We start from the raw sequence: 20,673 nt of genomic DNA on the forward strand, positions 1-20,673 counted from the left end.
AAACCATTTTAGGAAACCTGTCTGTGGGAGGAAATAATTTTAGTCAAAAGTCTGAAGTCTGCACTAATAGGCTATATAATTAGGATTTGAAACATAAGAGTATAATATCAACTAAGGTGCATTATTACTTACTCATCTTGCTCCATCTTTAAGGAGGTACAATGTCAAAATGGAGATGTAAGCAGTTAAATTGTTATTAACCTTAATTAAAATATACATACGTGAACTAATGATAACGTGACATGGCCCTCTATACTAAAGGCTACTTGTTTCTCGAGTATTAAACGTGTTCTGTTCCATAGACTGCTTATAAAATACTTTACTGTAGCATAGATATGAATCATTCAATCATTACCTCTGCAGTCTAGACTCTGCACTCCATTGCTCTCCCCTGGAGTCTGACTTGAGTCGATAGCAGAGTCGGTGCTGTCGCTGACGCAATACACTGACAGGTCCACCCAACCGGCTTCTCTTCACTCGCCCACGACTCATTGTAAGAACACAGGTATAGAGGTGAGTTAAGTACAGTATCGCTTTATGGTCAACTCATATTTCAGTCGGTTAAAATGTTATTGTAGTCCATGAACTGGTCTCGGTTTGAACCCGAAACACCGCCCCGGAGCTTGGCAACGTTAGCTGCACATGGTTGTGTTGCTAGCTGGCTAAAAAGAGCCCTAGCCCGGCTTGTTCATTCATTGTTAGTGTGGCGTTAAAGGTGAGCTGGTCAGTAAGCATATCATCCAATACAATTGCCGATTTCCGAAGTATGGGTGAAATTGAGGATTTATTACATACAATAACTCATAGCTTACGTCAGCCAGTAGCTCCCTGAGTCGTGATGGTCGTGATGTCTCAGGTTTGACGTCACGTTACTTTTTTCTCTATGGCTTATCTATTCAGCAGCCTTAGCTACAACACAGCAATACGTATTTTAGCCGTGAAGTTATTTTGAAAAAAATCTGCAAATGTGAAATAATCAAACTGTGTTAGATTTTTTTCATAAAATGTCAAAGCACAAATCAAATCAGTTGTATTTATGGAGCCCAATGTCACAGTTTGAAATTTGCTTTACAACATGTACAGCCATACAAGACCCTATGTCCTTAGACCCACAACTCGGCTGAGGAACCACTCTTTTATATACAGTCTTTGTACCAAACTTCCAAACAAAACCTTTTAACAAGGTAAAAATGGAGGTTACCTCAGAGATGGCAACAGTGGAGGGATCTATCTCCCAGGACGGACAAATGTGTAATAGATGTGTGTACAGAACTGACCAACAGAACGATCACAAAAGAACACAATTCAGTGACAATATCATTTCATCATGTAAAAATGAGGGCGCATTCCTGCTGCTTGCCAACACCCTTTGGATGAACGGAGATAACGGTTATTGGGGAAACAGCCAAGTCAGATCTAAAAATCTGTTCCTACGCTGTTTCCTCGTCTGTGAAACATCAAACCGAAAGTGACGGATGGAGATTGAAGTGCGTGCTAAGACGGAATAAAACGGAACCGCTGCCAATCATTCAATAACATTCTCTCTTGGCAGAAAGCCCTCCACCATGACAGACCAGCTGAGTGCAGATGAGAAGTTCCACCTCATTTCCAGGAACCTCCAGGTGGGACACTAACCAACCTACCAACAAACAAGCAAACATGCAAAATAACTCTCATTGCTTGCTCTTAATCACCTCTTGTGTGTGTGTTTGTGTGTCTGTGTGTGTGTGTGTGTGTGTGTGTGTGTGTGTGTGTGTGCGCGTCGCAGGAGGTCCTGGGAGAGGAGAAGATCAAGCAGGTCCTCCAGGAGAGAGAGCTGAAGGTGTACTGGGGCACTGCGACCACTGGCAAACCCCACGTGGCTTACTTTGTCCCCATGTCTAAGATAGCAGACTTCCTCAAGGCTGGCTGCGAGGTTCGTCTGCTCTAAGGGAATGTGATTGAAAGCTGGAGTCAGCGTTTCCGGATTAACTTGTCAAAATCACTTTTAGTCAAAATCAGTGTTAATACACAGCATAGGCTCTGTAATCGGGCATGTAGCCATTGCTATGGTGGGCCCCTTTGTTAACTCCTTTGTTTGCATACCAATTTACAGAGCCTATGCTGTGTATTAACACCAGATGTTATTTCCGCAAACACACAGTAACGGACAGGTGAATGACCGTGAGGAGGTTTTCATTGATTTTGACAACAAGTGAGTTCAAGCGTTTTTCCAGAATAGCTGATTCCACCTTTAATCTAAAATAATTTTTTTTTCTGTCAAACCCAAGCTCTGATCAACTGTAGCTAACATGCGTAGTTTTGCTGTTTCTTCTTTTCCTTCAGGTGACCATTCTGTTTGCAGACCTGCATGCCTACCTGGACAACATGAAAGCCCCCTGGGAGCTGCTGGAGCTCAGGGTGAAGTACTACGAGCAGGTCATCAAGGCCATGTTGGAGAGCATCGGCACGCCTCTGGATAAACTCAAGTTTGTCAAAGGGACTGACTTCCAGCTGAGCAGAGAGTACACGCTGGATGTGTACCGCCTGTCCTCCATGGTGACAGAGCATGACGCTAAGAAGGCTGGGGCCGAGGTGGTCAAACAGGTGGAGCATCCCCTGCTCAGTGGCCTGCTCTACCCCGGACTGCAGGTAATAACACTGGTCTAGATGGAGCAGCAAGTGCCAGACTCATTGCACTACTGCTGAGAAGTGGTAGACGATCACTACATGTCTTCTTATAACCCCAGTGATCCAATGAACTACAGTTATTGCTGTAATTACGGCAGAATGTCCCCCAAATAGTGATATAAATACTCTTTTTAAACTAGAACAGTGCAACCTCAATACTCTTACTTTTCCTTTTTTTTTCTTCGTAACATTGTATTTCCTCTCATGATTGATTGACTTAATGTGATTTCTCTTTGTCTTCAGGCTCTGGATGAGGAGTACCTCAAGGTGGACGCCCAGTTTGGAGGAGTTGACCAGAGGAAGATTTTCATACTGGCAGAGAAGGTAGCATCTACCTCTATCTTTGCTCATGAATTCCAACCCTTCCTCTAGTCTCTTCCCTACATTACTAAACCTCTTCCAGGTCTTTATACACACAATAATATAAATCACGAGGGTCATTTACAGAAATGATGAACTACGAGTGTCATGGCACAATTATCCTACAAAACAGTTTTGAGAATAATATCTTTATAAAGAGTGAAGTTTGACTGTAGCCTGTCATTTGTCTCCAGTACTTGCCCACTCTCGGCTATGCAAAGCGAGCGCATCTGATGAACCCAATGGTACCAGGACTGACCGGCGCAAAGATGAGCTCCTCAGAAGAAGTAAGTCACACTAAATTATTATTATTTTTTTTCCCAATGCTCGTGGGCAGTAATAACTCTAAGCCCTTTGTCTGCAGGAGTCAAAGATTGATCTACTGGACTCCAAAGAAGATGTGAAGAAGAAGCTGAAGAAGGCGTTCTGTGAGCCAGGCAACATCGAGAGCAATGGAGTCCTCTCCTTCGTCAAACATGTCCTCTTCCCTCTACGCGGAGGTAGAAAAACAGCCTTTAAACTCCTCCTGTTATTTCAACTTCAGACGTTTCCTCCGCTCGTATAAAGAGTACAAAATGAGTAAACGTTTTGGATGATCGTGTTTCAGAGTTCTGCGTCAAAAGGGACGCCAAGTGGGGCGGAGACAAAATCTACACCGGGTTCGAAGAGGTGGAGAAGGACTTTGCTGAAGAGGTAAAGTAAAAAAATGCACTGTTTTTTTTCCTTTTCTTTTCCAGCTTCATTTCACATCTCATGCTCTTGTTTAACCGTCTGTGATCTCTGTCACCTTGTTAGGTCGTCCATCCAGGAGACCTGAAGGCCTCAGTGGAAGTAGCACTAAACCAACTGCTGGACCCGATCCGAAAGAAGTTTGAGACTCCCGAGCTCCGCAAACTTACAAACTCTGCCTACCCCAGTGCCGTAAAGACGAGTCAGTATTTTACCAATTGTACTCACTGTGTCTTCAGTCTCTTACATTCTTTAAATCCTTATCAATGCAAGTATTGTGTTGTGACTAGTCCTGCATGAAGTGGTATGTCAACTAGCTTCATTTTCAGTCTTGATATCATTTGTGTATGTGTGTGTGTGTGATCAGAAGGAGCAGGAAAGGGTGCCAAGGCAGGAGGAGGAGGAGGAGGAGGTGGAAAAGGGGCGGCAGAGGATGATGAGCTGTCCCCCTCCAAACTGGACATCAGGGTGGGCAAGGTCGTCAGTGTGGAGAAGGTAGGAAGTCAAGACGGCCACCTGATGCCCAATCAGCTGGTTAATACAGCGTTTGTTCAGAGGATGTGTGTCAAAATGATCAACCCTGCATTAAAGACATTTTTTTTAAACTTTTTATTTTGCCGTCTCACTTCCAGCATCCAGACGCTGATTCGCTGTACCTGGAGAAGATTGACGTAGGAGAAGCGGAGCCCAGGACGGTAGTGAGCGGGCTGGTGGCCTACATATCCCAGGAGGACTTGCAGGACAGAAATGTGTTGGTGCTGTGCAATTTGAAACCCCAGAAGATGCGAGGGATTGAGTCTCAAGCCATGCTGCTGTGTGCTTCTATGTGAGTGTTATTTCTGTTTTTGAACAGGCACCATTACCTCAGCTTAATCTTTTCAAAGCTCTGGCTCTGACGTCTCTCTGATTGGTTGATTTTGCAGTGAAGGGGATCCCAGGAGGGTGGAACCTCTTGATGCTCCCGAGGGCTCGTCGCCAGGAGAACGGGTGTTTGTGGAGGGATATGAGAATGGCAAACCAGACGAAAGACTCAACCCAAAGAAGAAGGTGTGGGAGAAACTACAGGTATGTGTCCATTAGATGTACTGCTACTCTGTTTAGAAAGACTTACACAGGCCATTACGTTTTCTTCTTTAAAAATCCAAAATGTTAAAGCATGAACCAATGGGTTTTAGCTGGAAATAATCTTTCTAGAACGAAATGATAATATATTGGAAGGCCATCTGTCGGGGCAAAAATACAATGATTGGCTTATTTTTCTTTCTTGCAGGTTGACCTGAAGATATCAGATGTGTGTGTAGCGCAGTGGAAAGACAACCAGCTGATGACCAAACTAGGACAGATCACATGTAAGACACTCAAAGGAGGCAACATCAGTTAGATGCAAGTACGTTACATTCACCACTCAAGCTGCTCCCCGCCGGCCACATCACAACAAGAACACCCTCATCAACACATCGCTACGACAACAATCAAACTTCATCTGGACGTTTACCCTGGAGGATGATGGGACATTGATGCCAAAAGTCTCAGTTGCTTTAGACAAATGCTTTGACAAATTCTGTTACGTTGCTTGGACTTCATTGGAAAACAAGAGCCTAGCACAACAAAAACTATGTAACTAATCATATACCATTCATTACTGTCTATCTTTCTTTCTAGAAATGACTATGACAGAGCTTCAGTAAAGAGACATACTGGTTCTAAGATATTGAAAGATTATTGTGTCGCTATACTGATTGCTATTTCCTGGAAGTGTCTGATAAGGAATCTCAGGTGTTTAAAAGGGACTTAATGTTTCAGTACTTTTCCTGCATTCAAATTGCATTGTGTTGATTGCATACAAGGTAAATGTCAGGGCAGTTGCCAATCTGCCAAACCGAATGAATAGGAATGGTTTTATGGAAATTCAGATGCCATCCACTGTAAGACATAGGACGGTTGCATTAGGAGTAGAGTTGTACAGAAATCAACATCTGGTCATTAACTGTCGTATAATCAATTACTGCATCAGCTCTAATATGAAATAAACACTCTGAATTATGGGGTCTGCAGTAATTTGGTAAAGTAACCACAGTGAGGTGTCTGTGCAAGAAAAGAAAGCAGGAAACCACTTTTTAATACACTTAAATTTATTTATAGAAGTAATAAATGTACATTATTTTTTTTATAATCATCAAGGTGTCGATATGTGACCCATTACAAAGAGTCCATATAATTGACTCACCAATGATTTTGCTGGGGGATAGCATTTTTGTGCAAATATTGATGAGCGGCCGGGATATCCCACCAAAAAAGGCTTGGGCCTTAAAAGTTTCAGATACGCCAACATTTAAGAAAAACACTGACCTCACACTAAATCTACTCCAGTGTATCAATCATCCAGGGCCAATCAGTCACATCGGTAGCCCTAAAAGTGGTTAGCAGATGAAATAGATTCTTAAATATTTCAGATTTGGTAGAAAAAGGTGACTAGACAGTGCTACTAGTGGAAACAACCACACATAAATAAATAGGATACTGGAATGACTAAATCTCTAAAAGATTTCTCAGAATGTGTTGTGTTGTGCTGACCTTTTCTAAACCCAAATAGAATATTGTGTAGAAGCATCTCATTGACATTTGAGCAGTTGATTTAAACAGATGCGTTTCTATATTAAGTCTCAATGGTTTATCATCTGTAGATTTACAAAGGTGTCTCTCTCCCAAGCCACAAAATAGCTTCCTCTTATTATTGTGAGTATGCAGCATCCCTTTAAAAAAAATAAAAATACTAGTCCAGGTGACACGTTTTCTCATCTTTAAGCAAAGAAAGTGATACAATGCTGATTAGTCCTGCTTAAATCCCCAAGACAATTATGTATTATAATACAACAGGGAAAAAAGACTTACCAGACAGTAAAACTCTACAGAAATTCTTTGTTAGACAAATCCTTTTCTTGAGCTGCAGTGACCACTACCTAATTCTACCTCTGGGAGGCGATCTCACACAAGCCACATATTTACAGTCCTGCCAATGTACACCATTCCATCCTGAGGGGCCTTAATAAGAGATAAACTATAGCTTAGAAAAATACTCCAGAATAAAGCTATCATAGGAAATTGGGAGCGACACACATTTTTTGCATAAATATGTAGGAAGGCCATCACAGGCTAAGGCTTTTGGAGAAGACTTAACACACACCACTCTGACAGTTGAATTATATGTCTCTCAGAAGTATCAGTCCATGCTGTGAGTTGTCCTCTTCCTTGCTTGTAGTCTTTGCTTATTCCATGGCCCTTAGCTAACCGCAACTTAGCTCTCTCAAAACAGTGTTTCAATAGTGTCCGCTGTCACTCTTGTAGCTAAAGGGGGAAGAAAAGAAGAGGTTAAACATTGCAGCATCAATGTAATACAGTTACATAAACACACATAATGAGTGTTCTGTCCTAATCCAATTCAGTCTCAGACATGATCATAAGCTTCAGGTTAACTGTGATTTAGGCACATGCTTGATCATTTGACTGGAAAATGCTGTAGCAAAGCCAACAACATTTGTACTGTGTTAAAGTGAAAGAATGGATTGTCGATTGCCTTCTTTTGTTGGTATTGCTAGCAAAAATATGCTCTTCAAGTCAACATTGAAGTGCTTTTTCAACATCATGGTAATGCTATTATTACCATGCTGCTGTTTCATGACGAGAATGGCACATGAGTCATTGATTTATGCTAGTACTGAATCAGCCTTCATACGTTTACATACTCTGCAGAAGAACACTTAAACACAATACTGAGGGCCGTAGTATACTTCATGACTAAGGAAAAGAAGGAATGTCATGGTTAAAAACATTGTTGCTCTTACTTGTCGTCTCAGGAGGTGTTATTCGACCCGTGTGTTGAGCTCCTACTGCTTTGTTTCCTTCAACACTGACGGCCATCTTTGCTGAACAAGCAGGACGATTCTGTGAAGGACTGATGGTCCCATGGGCTGGTTTCTTAGCAACTGGTGGCGGAACTTTGTCAGACTTCACCCCACCATTAGAGAAAGCAGCAGCCTTTGATTGGTCAGAAACCTGCATGAGCTCAGCAGCCAAATTTTGCTTCAGACTTGCCTGAGCTTCAGGGGATGGGGCAGCTGCTGTCTCTATGACAACTTTTTTTGTGCTCCTGGAGAAAATAAAGCTGGCAGTAGAGGCTGGGGACTTCTGCATGTCACATACTTCAGGTGATTTCAGGGACAACGCCCCTTGGTCACCGACACGGCTGTAAGCAGATGATCTCGCACCCAGACGGGATGGAAGGCCATCTCTTGAAGACATGGCTGCAGTTTTCATACGAATGGCTTCCTGTAAGCGCATGGAAGGGGTGTTTAGTGTCACAGAAGACGCTTTTACTGTCTGAGGGGGAGATTTTAGTGTCAGAGACTTGCGGATGGGCTTCTGTGGAATGTTTTGAGGTCCTGGGATTGAGACTTGGCAATTCTCCTGAGCTGGAGCTACTTGGTTTGTTGACTTGTCCTTCACCATCACCTGATCTTCAGCCATGCTGACTGATCTGAGCCGAACCATTTGAAGCAGAGAGGGGGTGACTAAAGGTATGTTAGCGTCCTCTTTGGGAATGGCTGCACCTTTGTGGCGGGAAAGGAGTTCCTTGCTCCTGGTGTCTCGATTTGCCACACTTGGCTGCCTTCTGAAATTAACCCCATGGGTTACATTCTCTGCTGGTAAAGGGGGTGCTACTAGGATACTAATTGATGGTTGTGCACTGATGGGGGGCTCGGAGAGAGTCTGATCTTCACTTTTCAGAGAGTCTGTCTTTAGGAAACTGCTTGAAAGAACAAAAGCAGAGACTGATACTGGACCCTCTGCAATAGCAATAGATGGCAGAGAAAGTGCCTCCACTAGTGGATTTGTGACACTGTCTGAAATTGATGACAAATCCTGCACTGGTCTACAAGAAATCTCATCACTGGTGTTTGCTTTTGAAACTTGTACAACAACCTCTGATGTGATGTCAGTTACTGTTTGTGAAACAGCAGATGACAAATCTGGAATTTGTCCATGTAAAAATGCCCCAACTCCACTTGAATCCTCAACTGTCTCTTCAACTACTTCTTTGGGTCTTTTTGAAACATCCAGCTCATTGATACGACTGTCCATCACTTTTGGCACACTGTCTGTCACAATAGGCGGGGGAGGAGGAGGAAAGTTGACCTCATCTCCATCAAAGACCGAGTCCCCTTCCATAGGGGGAGGAGGAGGAGGCCAGCAAGACTCCACAACATGGATCTCCTCCTGTACCCTCTGTAATTCATCTGGTGGCATAGATACTGATGAAGGAGGTGTCTTTCTTATTTGAGGAGGTGTAGGGTGGTGTCCTGGGGGAGGGGTAGGTGGTGGCGAGGCCTTACTTATTCTGGGGACCTCTACGGAAAGTGTCTGTTCGGATGGCACCTCAAAATTGTCAACTAGAACTGTAATCCCATTCTCAGAGGAAGTTGTATGGTTTTCCACAGGTAAATGAGCTTCTATTGTGGCACTGCTACAGATCTTGTTTTGAACTGTAATGGGTTTCTTCTTGACTGGAGGGGGATCTTTCTTTGGAGTTGTCTCTGGACTCGTGGGGTCCTTCACTACATCGCTACTACTATGCTCTTGTTCTTGTTGTTTGCTTTCTTGACATTCGCTATTCTCCATCTCCTTGTGAACACCTTCAGGACCTGTCGCTAACAATGTTTCAGGCTTTTCGTTGCTTTTGGATAGTTCGAAGACCGTTACATCTCTGGTCGATTGTTTTTCAACTAAAATGTCAATCGTCTTGCTGACTTCAGTCAGGGTTCCTACTTCTTCAGCTGGGTTATCTTGCTTCTGTGCTGGTTTCTCAGTTACTTTGATGACATTGGGGCAAGGTCCACACAGGAGCTCAAAGGAGCGTCTGTTGTGAACCCATGCCTCTGGAGGAGGGGGACATGGTGCTTTGACTTTGGGAGGTGCTGGGATGTCCAACAGTGCTTTGATTTCAACTGCCAAAGTCGAAGAATTGTTATCCGGAGTGAGTTCTTTTGCAGCAACAGTGGGTGATCCCTGTGGAGGCAGACTGGGGCTACATGCGGAAACATCTACGTTGAGAGGCTCAGTTGTACCAGATGATAGGGATGTAAGAGAGGAGAAGGGAGAAGCTGCTGAGGATGAGGCCCGAGACACTGATCTCTCTGGTTTGACCGGTTTGTTCTTTTGTTTGTCAGGGGAGGTTGGAGTGATATCTTTTGGGGAAAGAGTCGGAGTGCCACTCTGACTGGAGTAGCCACTGGAAGGAGACATTGTTCGTTCAAATTTTCCCCCTTCCGAGGAAGTTTTCTGTGGAGAGGAGCTGCTAGATTCTGGCTGAGCCTCTGGTTCCCTTCCTGCTTCATTGGAAGGAGCCTGTGTAGGGCTCAAAGGATTGGAGGAAGAATCTAGAGAGCTGGACTCAATGTAGTTTGATGATACAGGGGTGGGGATCTTACTGGTATCTGCAGTCACTGATTCTTTTTCTGTGGCTCTTGCCACCTCTCCAGACACAGAGTCATTCAAATCCTTGCTCTCCACCAGAACCTTTGAGTTACTCCTGATCTTATTACTATGCAGAGAGTTTGTTCTCCGTGGAGGTGTCGGGGGTTGCTTGGTTTTCATAACTGATAGACTACGAGTGAAATTGCGCTTGGTTGCCACATCCTCCCCAGCAGCCTGTGAGCCTGAAACACAGGACTCAGATCCTATAACAAGTGTTTCACTTATCTTGCTAACTGAGCTATGCAGACTGACAAGGTCATGGTCCCCACTAAACTGCTCTGTCTGGCTTTGCTGACCATTAAGACCCACTCTCTGTGAGTTACTACTGCATCTGCTACCCTTAGAAGATACAGGGGAGGTTTTTGAAGACTGTGACTCACTCCAGTTCGACAGTGAAGCTGTTATGGGCATGAGTGTGGAGTCGTTGTGGAAATTGTCAGTATGGGATCCATCACTGTCTGATCTTCTGGACAACAGAGGGCTGATTGAGGAGTCCCCAGATGCCAGGCTGCTTTTGCTTACAGTACGCACACTGCCGCCATGGTTGACGCTGCTGCCACGTGTCCGGCAGCTGCTGCAGTCGATCTCTATGACTTCAATCGAGGCTGGCAAGACTGCATTAGGGATGATTGTAGATAAGTAGGTAGCCTGAGGAGATATGGACATCACTGGGCCCTAGGGTAAAACAACGCAAATAGGAAATTCACAGCTTAATGTCAGGAATGATCAAGACAGAATCAGGTAAGATACTTAAGACTGGATTTCATCCCTACCTGGGGTTCATGCAGCAAGCTAGACATTGTTGATGGAGAGTATGAGAAGGAAGTGGTCATGCCAGGTACAGCAAGGGACTTGGGTCTTGGCGTTGAGGTTGGGCGAAGATGGGTGCCAAAACCCTGATGGTTGAAGGGCTGCTCATCTTCGTACATTTCCTGGAGGTGCTTCCTCAGCAGCTGTTCCTCTCTAGATTCCTGCTTTGAGTGGAAAGGGGAACACTGATGTGATGAAAAACACAAAACCTCTAATAGATGTTAATTATTCTGAATCAATTCTATCTAGAGGACCCTTTACCTCAAGGTCTGAAAGATGCACCCTTGCTCCTTCCTTATTTGCTGTTGGAGTCCCTCCATCAACCGTAGGAATGATAACAACACCCGATTGGCTGTTTCTGACCTGTCCGTCTTGATTAAGGGGCTCGGTTGAAAGAAGCTGCTGGAAAGTTGAGTTTCTGTGACATGCTGGGAATACCGAAGTTCATTGTCAATAAAATGTTTACCACCAATAAAGTCTATTAGATAAGCAAGGATGGTGGTGTGGACCTACCAAGTTCTTTCTGGACCTGGTTGGGAATACCCATAATGGTGGTCCTCCTGCTTCGCTTCCTGCTCTTATCTAATATTTTAACTGGATTCAGAGGTTTGAATGTAGAACCTGAAAGAAGGAAAAATGTCTCTTTAAAGTCATTTCATTTTTGAGCACAAGAGAAGACATTTGTTGCATAAATAGGAGCATTTTATTTATGAACTTGCTTCTCCAGAGGATTTAAAAAAAGAGATGTTTGAAATATGGATCAGAAAACCAATTACGATCTCTTTGTGCAGCACAGACACAACCACATTGAACACACACACACACACACACACACACACAACGTTGCCTTCCAGCTGTGATGCAGAGGCAGCCGCAGTGCTGTCTTCAGATGCTTAGAACTTTTGAGTCACACATAAAAAGCTTTAGCTCTGTGTGAGTGTGTATGTGCTTTAAATTCCTTTTCCTTTGATTTCACACCATAACTGCAGTGGCACCAAGCAGCTGGGAATGAGGCGTGAATGCTTAAACAGTACATGCCTTTGACGTGCCATAAAGCAGTGAACCTAGGAACAAAGCTAAAATTGCTCATACAGGTGATTAGCTGAGCTCCAATTTCCCTAAGATGAACCAGATATGGATGCTTCCTCTCCAAGTCTCCCTCTAAACACACACACATCAACAAGGCTGGTCGTTTACCTTGGCGCGTGAGCACAGGCCTTGTCGACACAGCAGAGGTTACTGTGGTATCAGTACTCCCAGTGGTGGATCTGGACTCCGGAGAGCCACCTCCGTCCTTGGAGCTGATATCCTGCTTGGGACGCAGAGTCTCTGTGGACTGCAGAGGATACACACAAACACAGCAGTATTTAGTTAGGTGGGATTCTTTAGGGGTGAAGTAAAAATGATCCACAGAGCTTTTGGGACAACTTACAGCAATGCTCTCATCGTCAGGAAAGTTTAGTCCATTCTTGTGTTCTGTGTGAACCAAAATGACAACGGTCAGACACAGAATTGGAATACTCTCAAACTCCATCGATACTCATGTGAATCTACAATCAGTGATGTAATCATTAAGCTCCAGCAGGTGACCGTCCATATGTTATGTTTTCAACCAACAAATGAATCAACCATTAATCAGTCTGATAATACTCAGTATAATGCACTAGGGACAGTCAAAGGCCTACTTCACCGGTGGGAATATGAAGGTGTATTGAATTCTGAGATCCTATGTAGTATAAATGTGCAAAAAAAAAATGAAATTGGTTCATCCTAGCCTGAGAAAAGGCAGAAAGAGTGTTTTATGGTCTCACTGTCTAACCCAACATTTCTCTTACTGTGATGTCACAGTTTTCTTTGCACATTTATACTACATAGGATCTCAGAATTCAATACACCTTCATATTCCCACCGGTGAAGTAGGCCTTTAAGTGTCTGCAGTATGAAGTAATATGTGTTCATAATATAATAGTGATGGGTCTGACCTTCCTGCTGGGTTATCTTGAGCCCTTCCTGGGCCTCAGTGTGCAGGTCCTCCAGGTACTGTGGCCTGCTGCCCTCAATGAAAACATTCTCCTGGTAGTGCTGCGAAGTCCTGTAGTGGACGCTCAACTTCTTATGGTCCTCATTCCCCTTTGGGCCCGCTGTTGGGATGGTGGGAAAAGAAGAGAAAGCAGGAAAGAGGACAAATGTAATTGAATGATATGATAATAAGATTTTTGAAGTTGTTTCCTACAGTATGACATGTAATTAAAACTATAGTCATGTGACTGAAAATTGGCTGTCATGGTGAATCAGGTTAAGACTGATTTATTTGTCATTCAACAGCAGCTTATTACACTACCCTTGTAATTCCTTTGTATTTAGAGTTTTGCCCCAAAAACACCACACTGAAATAAATCAGCTTTGTCCAAGCCATTTAAACCGTGGAACTCTTTCCACAGGTACCTCTTGTCCTCTTCGGACACAAAGGTCAGAACTCACAAACACACACAGCACATGTCAATCAGCTTTACATGGAATCCCCTGCACCTTCACCTGTCATTGAGTGTGCGTTTATCCATGCACCTTTGACAGAGCCCACTCTTCTAATCCCAGCCAAGCAGTGTGGTGGGCAGATGTCCACCCTGACCTCTCAACAGTAAACTATTGCCAGGCTAATCTCTTGCAGCATCCCTCTTCCTCACTAGTCTATGGAAGATGGAGGATTAGTTAATTGGGATTGTCCGCATGTTAGGATGCCACTGGACCCCCTGCTGGGGGACCTCCTATGTGGGAACTGTACGGGACTGTCCCTTACGGACAGATTTTCTAAATGTCAAGGGACCAAGAGCCAAAAGCAGCGGAGACTGAGCTGAAAAGCTTGTAAAGAAAACTAAGTACTAGTTGGACAGCAGTCAATACAGGAGCACAGGTAGCGGGCAGGACATCTTTTTGAGTTTTGCAGAATTGTAAAGAGCAAACCAGATGCATTTGTTTTGTCCTCAGGTTATTTCCCTAGATTTGGCTATTTTCATATTCTATCACCTTGAGTGCCATACTATTTCGAAGCCCATTTGTCTTGACTCCTGCTGTACTATTGGCACACAAATGTAGTTTTGATGGAAGTTTATGTTTATGACTTTTGGTTTGCACTATTTTATTCTAGAAGGCTAAGGCAAGGAGAGCTAAATGTTTACGTTGTTTGTCTTATTGTAAGCATGTGTGTTTGTTGGTTTGCTTTCGGCTGTCCACTAGTCCTATAAGATGCATGTTGTCTGTTATTAGCTAATCAAAGGTCAGAGCGAGGTGTCCGCTTTCCCTCCTTTGTCACTTTTAACACTGTGTCTCTCAGTCTTGCCTGGCTAAGTGACTCACTGTTTGAGTGTAGATGTGCATATACTGTACATGTTTGTGTGTGTAAGGTAACAGAAACTCCCACCCCTATCGTCCCACATTCACACAGGTGAGGCAGCCCAGACACAATGCCCCCCCCCCCTGTGTGTGGCTATGGGAGATCTCTGTGTCACTGTGAACCAAGGACTGTCTCATGCAATCCAATGCACAGAGACACATTTCATTACAAAAACAGTACGAGCAGAGTGCATATTACTCACAATTACGGTGATGGTCTCAAACTACAAGTTATTATTATTTGGAACACGCAGATTCCGCCAGACCCCTGCAGGAGCTTTAGGGCTTTGGGTTGATTTTAGACGATCATTGAACAAGTCAGTTAATCCCTTTATCTCATTAGAGAAGACCCCCGAAGTGCCTTAAATGGTCATTCTTGCATACCAGTGTGTCTGTGTTTGGGTGTGTGGAAACGGATAGACGCAGCTCACTAAATCTGCAGTTTATACACCATCACATCTTTTCACTAAAGCAGAAAACACGTTCCTTATCCAGCACCTTGTAACCTCAACTGTGCAACACAAACCGTTTTTTTAAGAGTATATGTTGAGCGCTGGAAAAACTGGCAGCGTGAATCCGGAAACCTCCATCAAAGCAAAGTCAAGGAGTCTTACTGTTGTAGTACACACCAGCATTTCATTGTTTTACTGTCAGAAGCCTAAAGTCAAAGCCTGCCACATTCCTACACGCGACTCAGCACTCACCCTTCTTCTTGAAGACGGACAGCAGAGAGTGGATGCTCTTCCTCAAGAAGACCACCATGTCTACACCAGCCCCATGGCACACACACAGTCAAAACCTTTGTGCCAAAGCAAAGTCCAACAAGTCCTATCAGTCCTGTCAGTGGTGAGCAAAATCAGATTGTTTGACATTAGAAGATTCAGATAAAGTCTGAGGATAGAAAAAAGGGATAAAAAGCGTCTGTTTGAGGCTTGTTGTCAGAGTGAGAAGCTCTCTCCTCCTTCTGTCGAGTGTCTGAGTGACTTGGGAACAAGTACACAATAAGACAAGCTTCCAGGAGGGCTGCCTGTCCCAGCTGCCTTATCCCTGAGAGTCTGATACCCTCCTCCCTTCCCCCTTTGCGCTCTCTCTCTCTCTCTCTATCCCTCTATCTATCAGCTCTATTTTGCTCTGCTTTGCGATTCAGTCTCTATTGTCAAATGGATAACCCACCGCCCCCATCAGCTGAACGTCTGTCAAAGTTAGGCTTTCAGGAGGCGTCCACCCCCACGTCCTTCAATATAGGGCGGCACGTGTGATTGTGCACACGCACACACACACACACACACACACACACACACACACACACACACACACACACACACACACACACACACACACACACACACACAGGATCTCCAGTCAAAGCAGAGTGAGTGACCCCCGACTTGAATACTTGTCAGAGCTAAAGATAAAAATAACTATTTGCAGCAGTAGTTTTTCCTTCTGTCTCTTTACTTGTGACTAATGATCATGCATAGATGTAAACTGCCTTCACAACTAGTTCCTCAAAAAAAATATCTAATTTGTTTGAAGTAAAAGAGAGAAGAAAATAAAAGCAATAATGTGCACAAAAAAGGATTGCAGTTGGTATTTGAAATGAATAGCAATCTCCAGCTCCTGCCATGAAAATGCTTTTTATAGGCATGTGTGCAGCACTGGAGGCATTCCTCCCTGCATTTATTGTTCCAATTGTGGCTCTAATAAAAGCTACACCATAATCAATGCTATAGTTTAGGGTTATGTGGTTCTAATTGTGTCCGTCCTTTTCCCCCCCCTTCAGCATCATTCATGTGTCTGGCACTCTTGTCTCATTATCTGAGGGCTTTGGGGGGCTGTGACAGTAGAGGTTGTGTGTCCTCACAGTTAAACATCAACCTTTTTGATATGCCCTGTAAGGTCTCACCCTCTCCTGTAGCCCATGTGTCGCTCTCTCTCCAGTGCACTCCTTCATGCCACCGTCTCTGCCGATCCCTCCGTCTTCACATCTCTCCTCCTCTCTCTGCCTTTCTCATCCTGTCTTCCCCTTTGCCACAGAGGTGTAGTTTGAGTTATAAATAGCTGACAGGGACTCAGTGCATCATCGCAGCTCTGATGGCATTGTGTTTGTGTGTGTGTGTGGTGTGTGTGGATGACTTTCTATGCGTCTTCTTATGTTTCCTGACAAACTGCAGAGGCTATGCAATACAATGCAAGCTAAGGGTAAGAAGAAACAAACTTAAAAAGGCTGATTCTGTGCCAAGCAAACAACTGGTGCTGTGTTTCATCATTCAGCCCCCCCCCCCTCCACGACCAGAGAAGCAGCTCTTGCTGGTCCACTTGCCCTCTGAAATGGATGTTTTATTCCCAGTAAAGTAGGCACAGCAGGGGGCTACAGCTGGCCCCATAGACCCGGAGGGTACTACTAACACAATTACCTCCATCCATACACCCACCATCCCTTCTCACAAGCGCTCCAACACAGGTCTCGTGAGACGCTGCAGCTTCTTCCCCTATGAAGAGATCTCTTGGCTCTGGTTCAACCCCGGGCAGTAATAAGCTCGCAGGCCGTCAGGAGAGCAGCTTTAGATGTCGGATTCATGCCAGAGGATTAACTCTGTCACTGGCCGTCCACCTCTTCACCTGAGCCACATTGAACTTGACACTTATTTACATCTTAAAGGTGCAGTATGCAGATTCAGGGGAGAGGTACTGAGTTGTTTTACATTTGTTAATATGTAATCTTAATATTGAATAATTCTTCGTCATCATACATCAAAACACAATTATTTTGAGGCACATGGATCCAAAACGTAAGACTACAATATGTTTGTAAACAAAACTGACTGTGGGCCTTGCTGCTGTAAACAACAACAGTGAAACAGTATAGATTTGACGGTAGCTTTCTAACTTCAAACAGTGTTCCAGGGATCCAATTTTTCCTGTGAGGACAGTTTTTTTATTCAGTTATATCAAAATATACCTTAGAAGATGTTCACTTCTCTGACACATCCAAAGTTACAGAGTGCACCTTTAAAATGTTACCGTTTTACTGACCTTACACCAAAGCCTGACGTATACTCACGATGATATCACGGTGATATCATTCTGACTCAAACTGATTCATACTCATAAACCTCTAATTCATATTGATATATGCAAGACAGTCTGATCTGAGCTTATCTGCATATGAAACATGCTTTGTTGTTGGCCTTATAAGTTCCTAACAGACCCTTTCTTTGAAAACAAATCCCTTCCACACCCAGTCCCCTAAATGCAGACCTTTACTAAGTGCCAATTCTGAGGGTCTCTGGCCAAGCCTGGGTACCCTCCTGTTGTTAACCATATCAATATTCATCTAAGGGCCTAAAGAGACACCATCTGGTCCTGCGGGAGAGGGCAGAGGGGAGATACGGTCTTTAAATACCTTTGATCAAGCGCACACAACAACCCATTCCACTGCATAAGCAAAGCAACGCAGTGTGTTACAATGACGGTGGTAACATATGCTAACTTCATGCTAACGTGGATTTTCTTTTCTCTGAATTTTGACTTCAAAAAGAGATTGCAGAGAAACAGCAAATATTTAGCCCTAAGATTGAAAACGGATATTAAATCAAGTGCTTCACCTATTTTAATGGCTCCTCAGAAGTTGTTTTACAGACGTTTCTGCGTAACGCTTAAAGATCATCATATATCAACGAGCCTGACTGTTGGCCTCGTTAACAGGTCCGACAGCCAGCTGGAGCACAGTCAGAGTTCAGGCAGCGGAGACAACAAGCTTGTTCAAAATGTCAAAAGGCCAAAACGACATACGAATCATTAGGAAGAGAGACACATTCAAAATAATGACAGTGATTTGACAAGCCATTCTCTGTTTCTGATTTACATCTCATGGTGTGGTTCCCATCTTTAGTGTTACTTGACTATGACACAAAAAATAAGAGGGAGTAGAACACTTTACAACATTACTACAAAACGATGTAATGATTTAATAAAATACATGAGGGCCATAAATCATTCTAATTAGCCGGGGTTTCATGGAGAGACAGAGCAGCGCTTGAAGTGGTCTCTTCAGCTACAGCTTGGAGCGTAAAAATAAAAAGCTGTCTCAACAAAAGTTTTTGTTCTGCACTTTGGAACAACTACAAGATTCATTCCCGGAGGACCTGAGGGGCGCTCCTGGCTCACAGAGTGGAAGCTTGTCAGACAGTCAGTAGGCTTGTGCAAGAAGTGCTTCAAAGACCAGTAAAACGATTAAATATCCAAACTGGCAACTGGTGTAAGGACTTTAAATTAAGGGACATGATTTTTCTCCTGTTCTGCATTCGGGCAGAAGAGCTTTGAATCAACTGCAACCGATTTATTTTCGTTACAATAGGCTAGCCTGCTAGATAGAAAAGCATGCACTATATTTCTGAGATGATTTCATGACACACCTCTATTCTTTGAAGAGTTTGTTGACACCAACTAACCTCTCAGCTCTTGTATACACACACACACACACACACACACACACACACACACACACACACACAACCATAATTTCTTGCTCCACTAGAGAGTGCTGTGTCAACTCATGATGGCAAGTATGAGACTGCAAAAACAGCAGGGCAACTAATGAGGACGTCTACCGAAGATACTGTTTGGGTCAGGGTCAGTATGTACCGAGCTTTGACCAGAAAACAGCTGAGTGTAAAATATGACTCCCAGTGGACTGACCAAGCCCAAACTCTGACACACACACACACACACACACACACACACACACACACACACACATGCACTTATTAGATCATGTAATAATGCTGTGACCACATGGTGAATATTAGCTCATCTCATGTCCTCAGCTCAACCTCCCAGCTGGCTACACGTGGGGGGAAAGGGCGTAAACAGAGGAGCAGAAAAAGAAGGAGAATAAAAAGTGAGAGCAGTTCTTACAGTATCGGGTGAACATACAGCAGGCCACTGGGCCATGAGGAGTAACAGGGTTTCCACTTCACGCCCGGATGGGCTTGAAAGCAGCCGGCGTGCATATCAATGGGTGTGTTTGGTTCAGTGGGTACATGCTGGGTTCATTAGAAAGACAGGTGGGGGGGGACATGTGGTGGCTGGGACAGAGCTGTAAAAGACACAGGTATAAATGAGAGTATTGGTTATTGTGCCTGCCTTGTGGGAGCAGTGTTTTATTCTTTTTATTTTTTTCACCAGGGCTCAGGCGCACCTGCAGAGCCTGGATAGCTTCAATTAAATTCCATGACACGAGCACACTGTCCTCAGCAAAATCCATGACAGAGAGTAAACGGTTGAGGATGGCCTTCTTCTCTATTTGTCTAACAATGAACAAATCCATTGACGAGACCAAAAACAACAACACCAATGTGTTTGTTCAACCCAAACTGCCCTACCCTGTCTGTGGCACTCAGCGCCGAGATAATTATCTTTAGAAACAAGTTATAAATACACACAGCTGGGCACTGTAGTGCCCAGCTGTGTGAGCTAACCAAGAGTAAATGCATTTGCTAGGGACTATTTTCAGCTGTGGATTAATACACATTTAATGCTCTGGTGAATGGGTTTTACACACCATGTATTATACGTATTAGAAGAGGTTCATACCACTCCGCAGCCTCTTCAGTGATACCAGTAGATATGAGGCGGCCTACATTGGTGTCTTTCTGCACCGACCAAATTGATTGGCCGCAATTTCTTTCTCTTCCATTTTTCTCTTTCCATCCCCATTGGCAGAGGCAATGAAACTGCCAGAGTTCAGGAAGAGAGGGTTAAAATGTGACCAGCAATAAACCTCGGATCGCCTCACACACACTTGCGCACACACACAAACACACACACATACGAACACAAACACGCGCACAAACACGCACAGGTGTCGTTATCCGGCTCGTTGCTGCTGCTCCCCTGATTTGTATTCTATGGCTGCTGTGGTGGACTTGAGTTATGAGCTCCCCCCTAGGTTGCATGGTGTAGTATTAACCAGGGGGGTAGAGCCAGGCAGGCCTACCTCCTCCGTGCACATATCCAGTGGAATATTTGATGTTTTCGTGTATCTTATTATGATAATACCCTGGCACTATTCAGAATGAAACACTGGGCTAGGTTAGTTCTGGTTCCTCACTGTGTCTATCTGATGATGAGGGCAAATAGCTTGTGGAAGCACGACAAACAATACGTATACATAATGTA

General features: G+C 44.0%; 2 protein-coding genes across 8 annotated transcripts in view; one reads left to right on the forward strand and one right to left on the reverse strand.

Annotated features, from left to right (window-relative positions):
• The first annotated feature begins 402 nt into the window (after nucleotides 1-402).
• On the forward strand, nucleotides 403-5,789 carry yars1 (tyrosyl-tRNA synthetase 1). 2 transcript variants are annotated; one of them, XM_080046091.1, is made up of 13 exons: nucleotides 403-513; nucleotides 1,553-1,622; nucleotides 1,769-1,915; nucleotides 2,326-2,631; nucleotides 2,914-2,994; nucleotides 3,225-3,317; nucleotides 3,395-3,530; nucleotides 3,638-3,723; nucleotides 3,826-3,961; nucleotides 4,127-4,254; nucleotides 4,392-4,585; nucleotides 4,683-4,824; nucleotides 5,030-5,789. In XM_080046091.1, the coding sequence occupies exons 2-13, from the start codon at nucleotides 1,566-1,568 to the stop codon at nucleotides 5,138-5,140; spliced, it is 1,617 nt and encodes a 538-aa protein (XP_079902217.1). In that variant the 5' UTR covers nucleotides 403-513; nucleotides 1,553-1,565; the 3' UTR covers nucleotides 5,141-5,789. The 2 variants fall into 2 exon arrangements, with proteins under 2 accessions (XP_079902217.1, XP_079902218.1); XM_080046092.1 differs by having other exon boundaries at nucleotides 469-493.
• Nucleotides 5,790-5,873: 84 nt separating this feature from the next.
• The window catches only part of nhsl3 (NHS like 3), a 36,310-nt gene continuing 21,510 nt past the window's right edge, over nucleotides 5,874-20,673 (reverse strand). For 3 of the 6 annotated variants that reach the window (XM_080046084.1, XM_080046085.1, XM_080046087.1), the window contains 8 exons: nucleotides 13,083-13,241; nucleotides 12,533-12,576; nucleotides 12,298-12,436; nucleotides 11,614-11,721; nucleotides 11,362-11,528; nucleotides 11,064-11,264; nucleotides 7,602-10,965; nucleotides 5,874-7,104 (listed from right to left, as the gene is read on the reverse strand). In XM_080046084.1, the coding sequence (XP_079902210.1) occupies nucleotides 7,064-7,104; nucleotides 7,602-10,965; nucleotides 11,064-11,264; nucleotides 11,362-11,528; nucleotides 11,614-11,721; nucleotides 12,298-12,436; nucleotides 12,533-12,576; nucleotides 13,083-13,241 (4,223 nt within the window). In that variant the 3' untranslated portion in view covers nucleotides 5,874-7,063. Of the gene's footprint in view, nucleotides 7,105-7,601; nucleotides 10,966-11,063; nucleotides 11,265-11,361; nucleotides 11,529-11,613; nucleotides 11,722-12,297; nucleotides 12,437-12,532; nucleotides 12,577-13,082; nucleotides 13,242-15,194; nucleotides 15,274-20,673 lie in introns of those variants that run through there. The other 3 variants (XM_080046089.1, XM_080046088.1, XM_080046086.1) reach the window with 3 other exon arrangements.

The sequence above is a fragment of the Ammodytes marinus genome, assembly GCF_949987685.1.
Source record: "Ammodytes marinus genome assembly, chromosome: 17".
In the NCBI taxonomy this organism is placed as follows: Eukaryota; Metazoa; Chordata; class Actinopteri; order Uranoscopiformes; family Ammodytidae; genus Ammodytes; species Ammodytes marinus.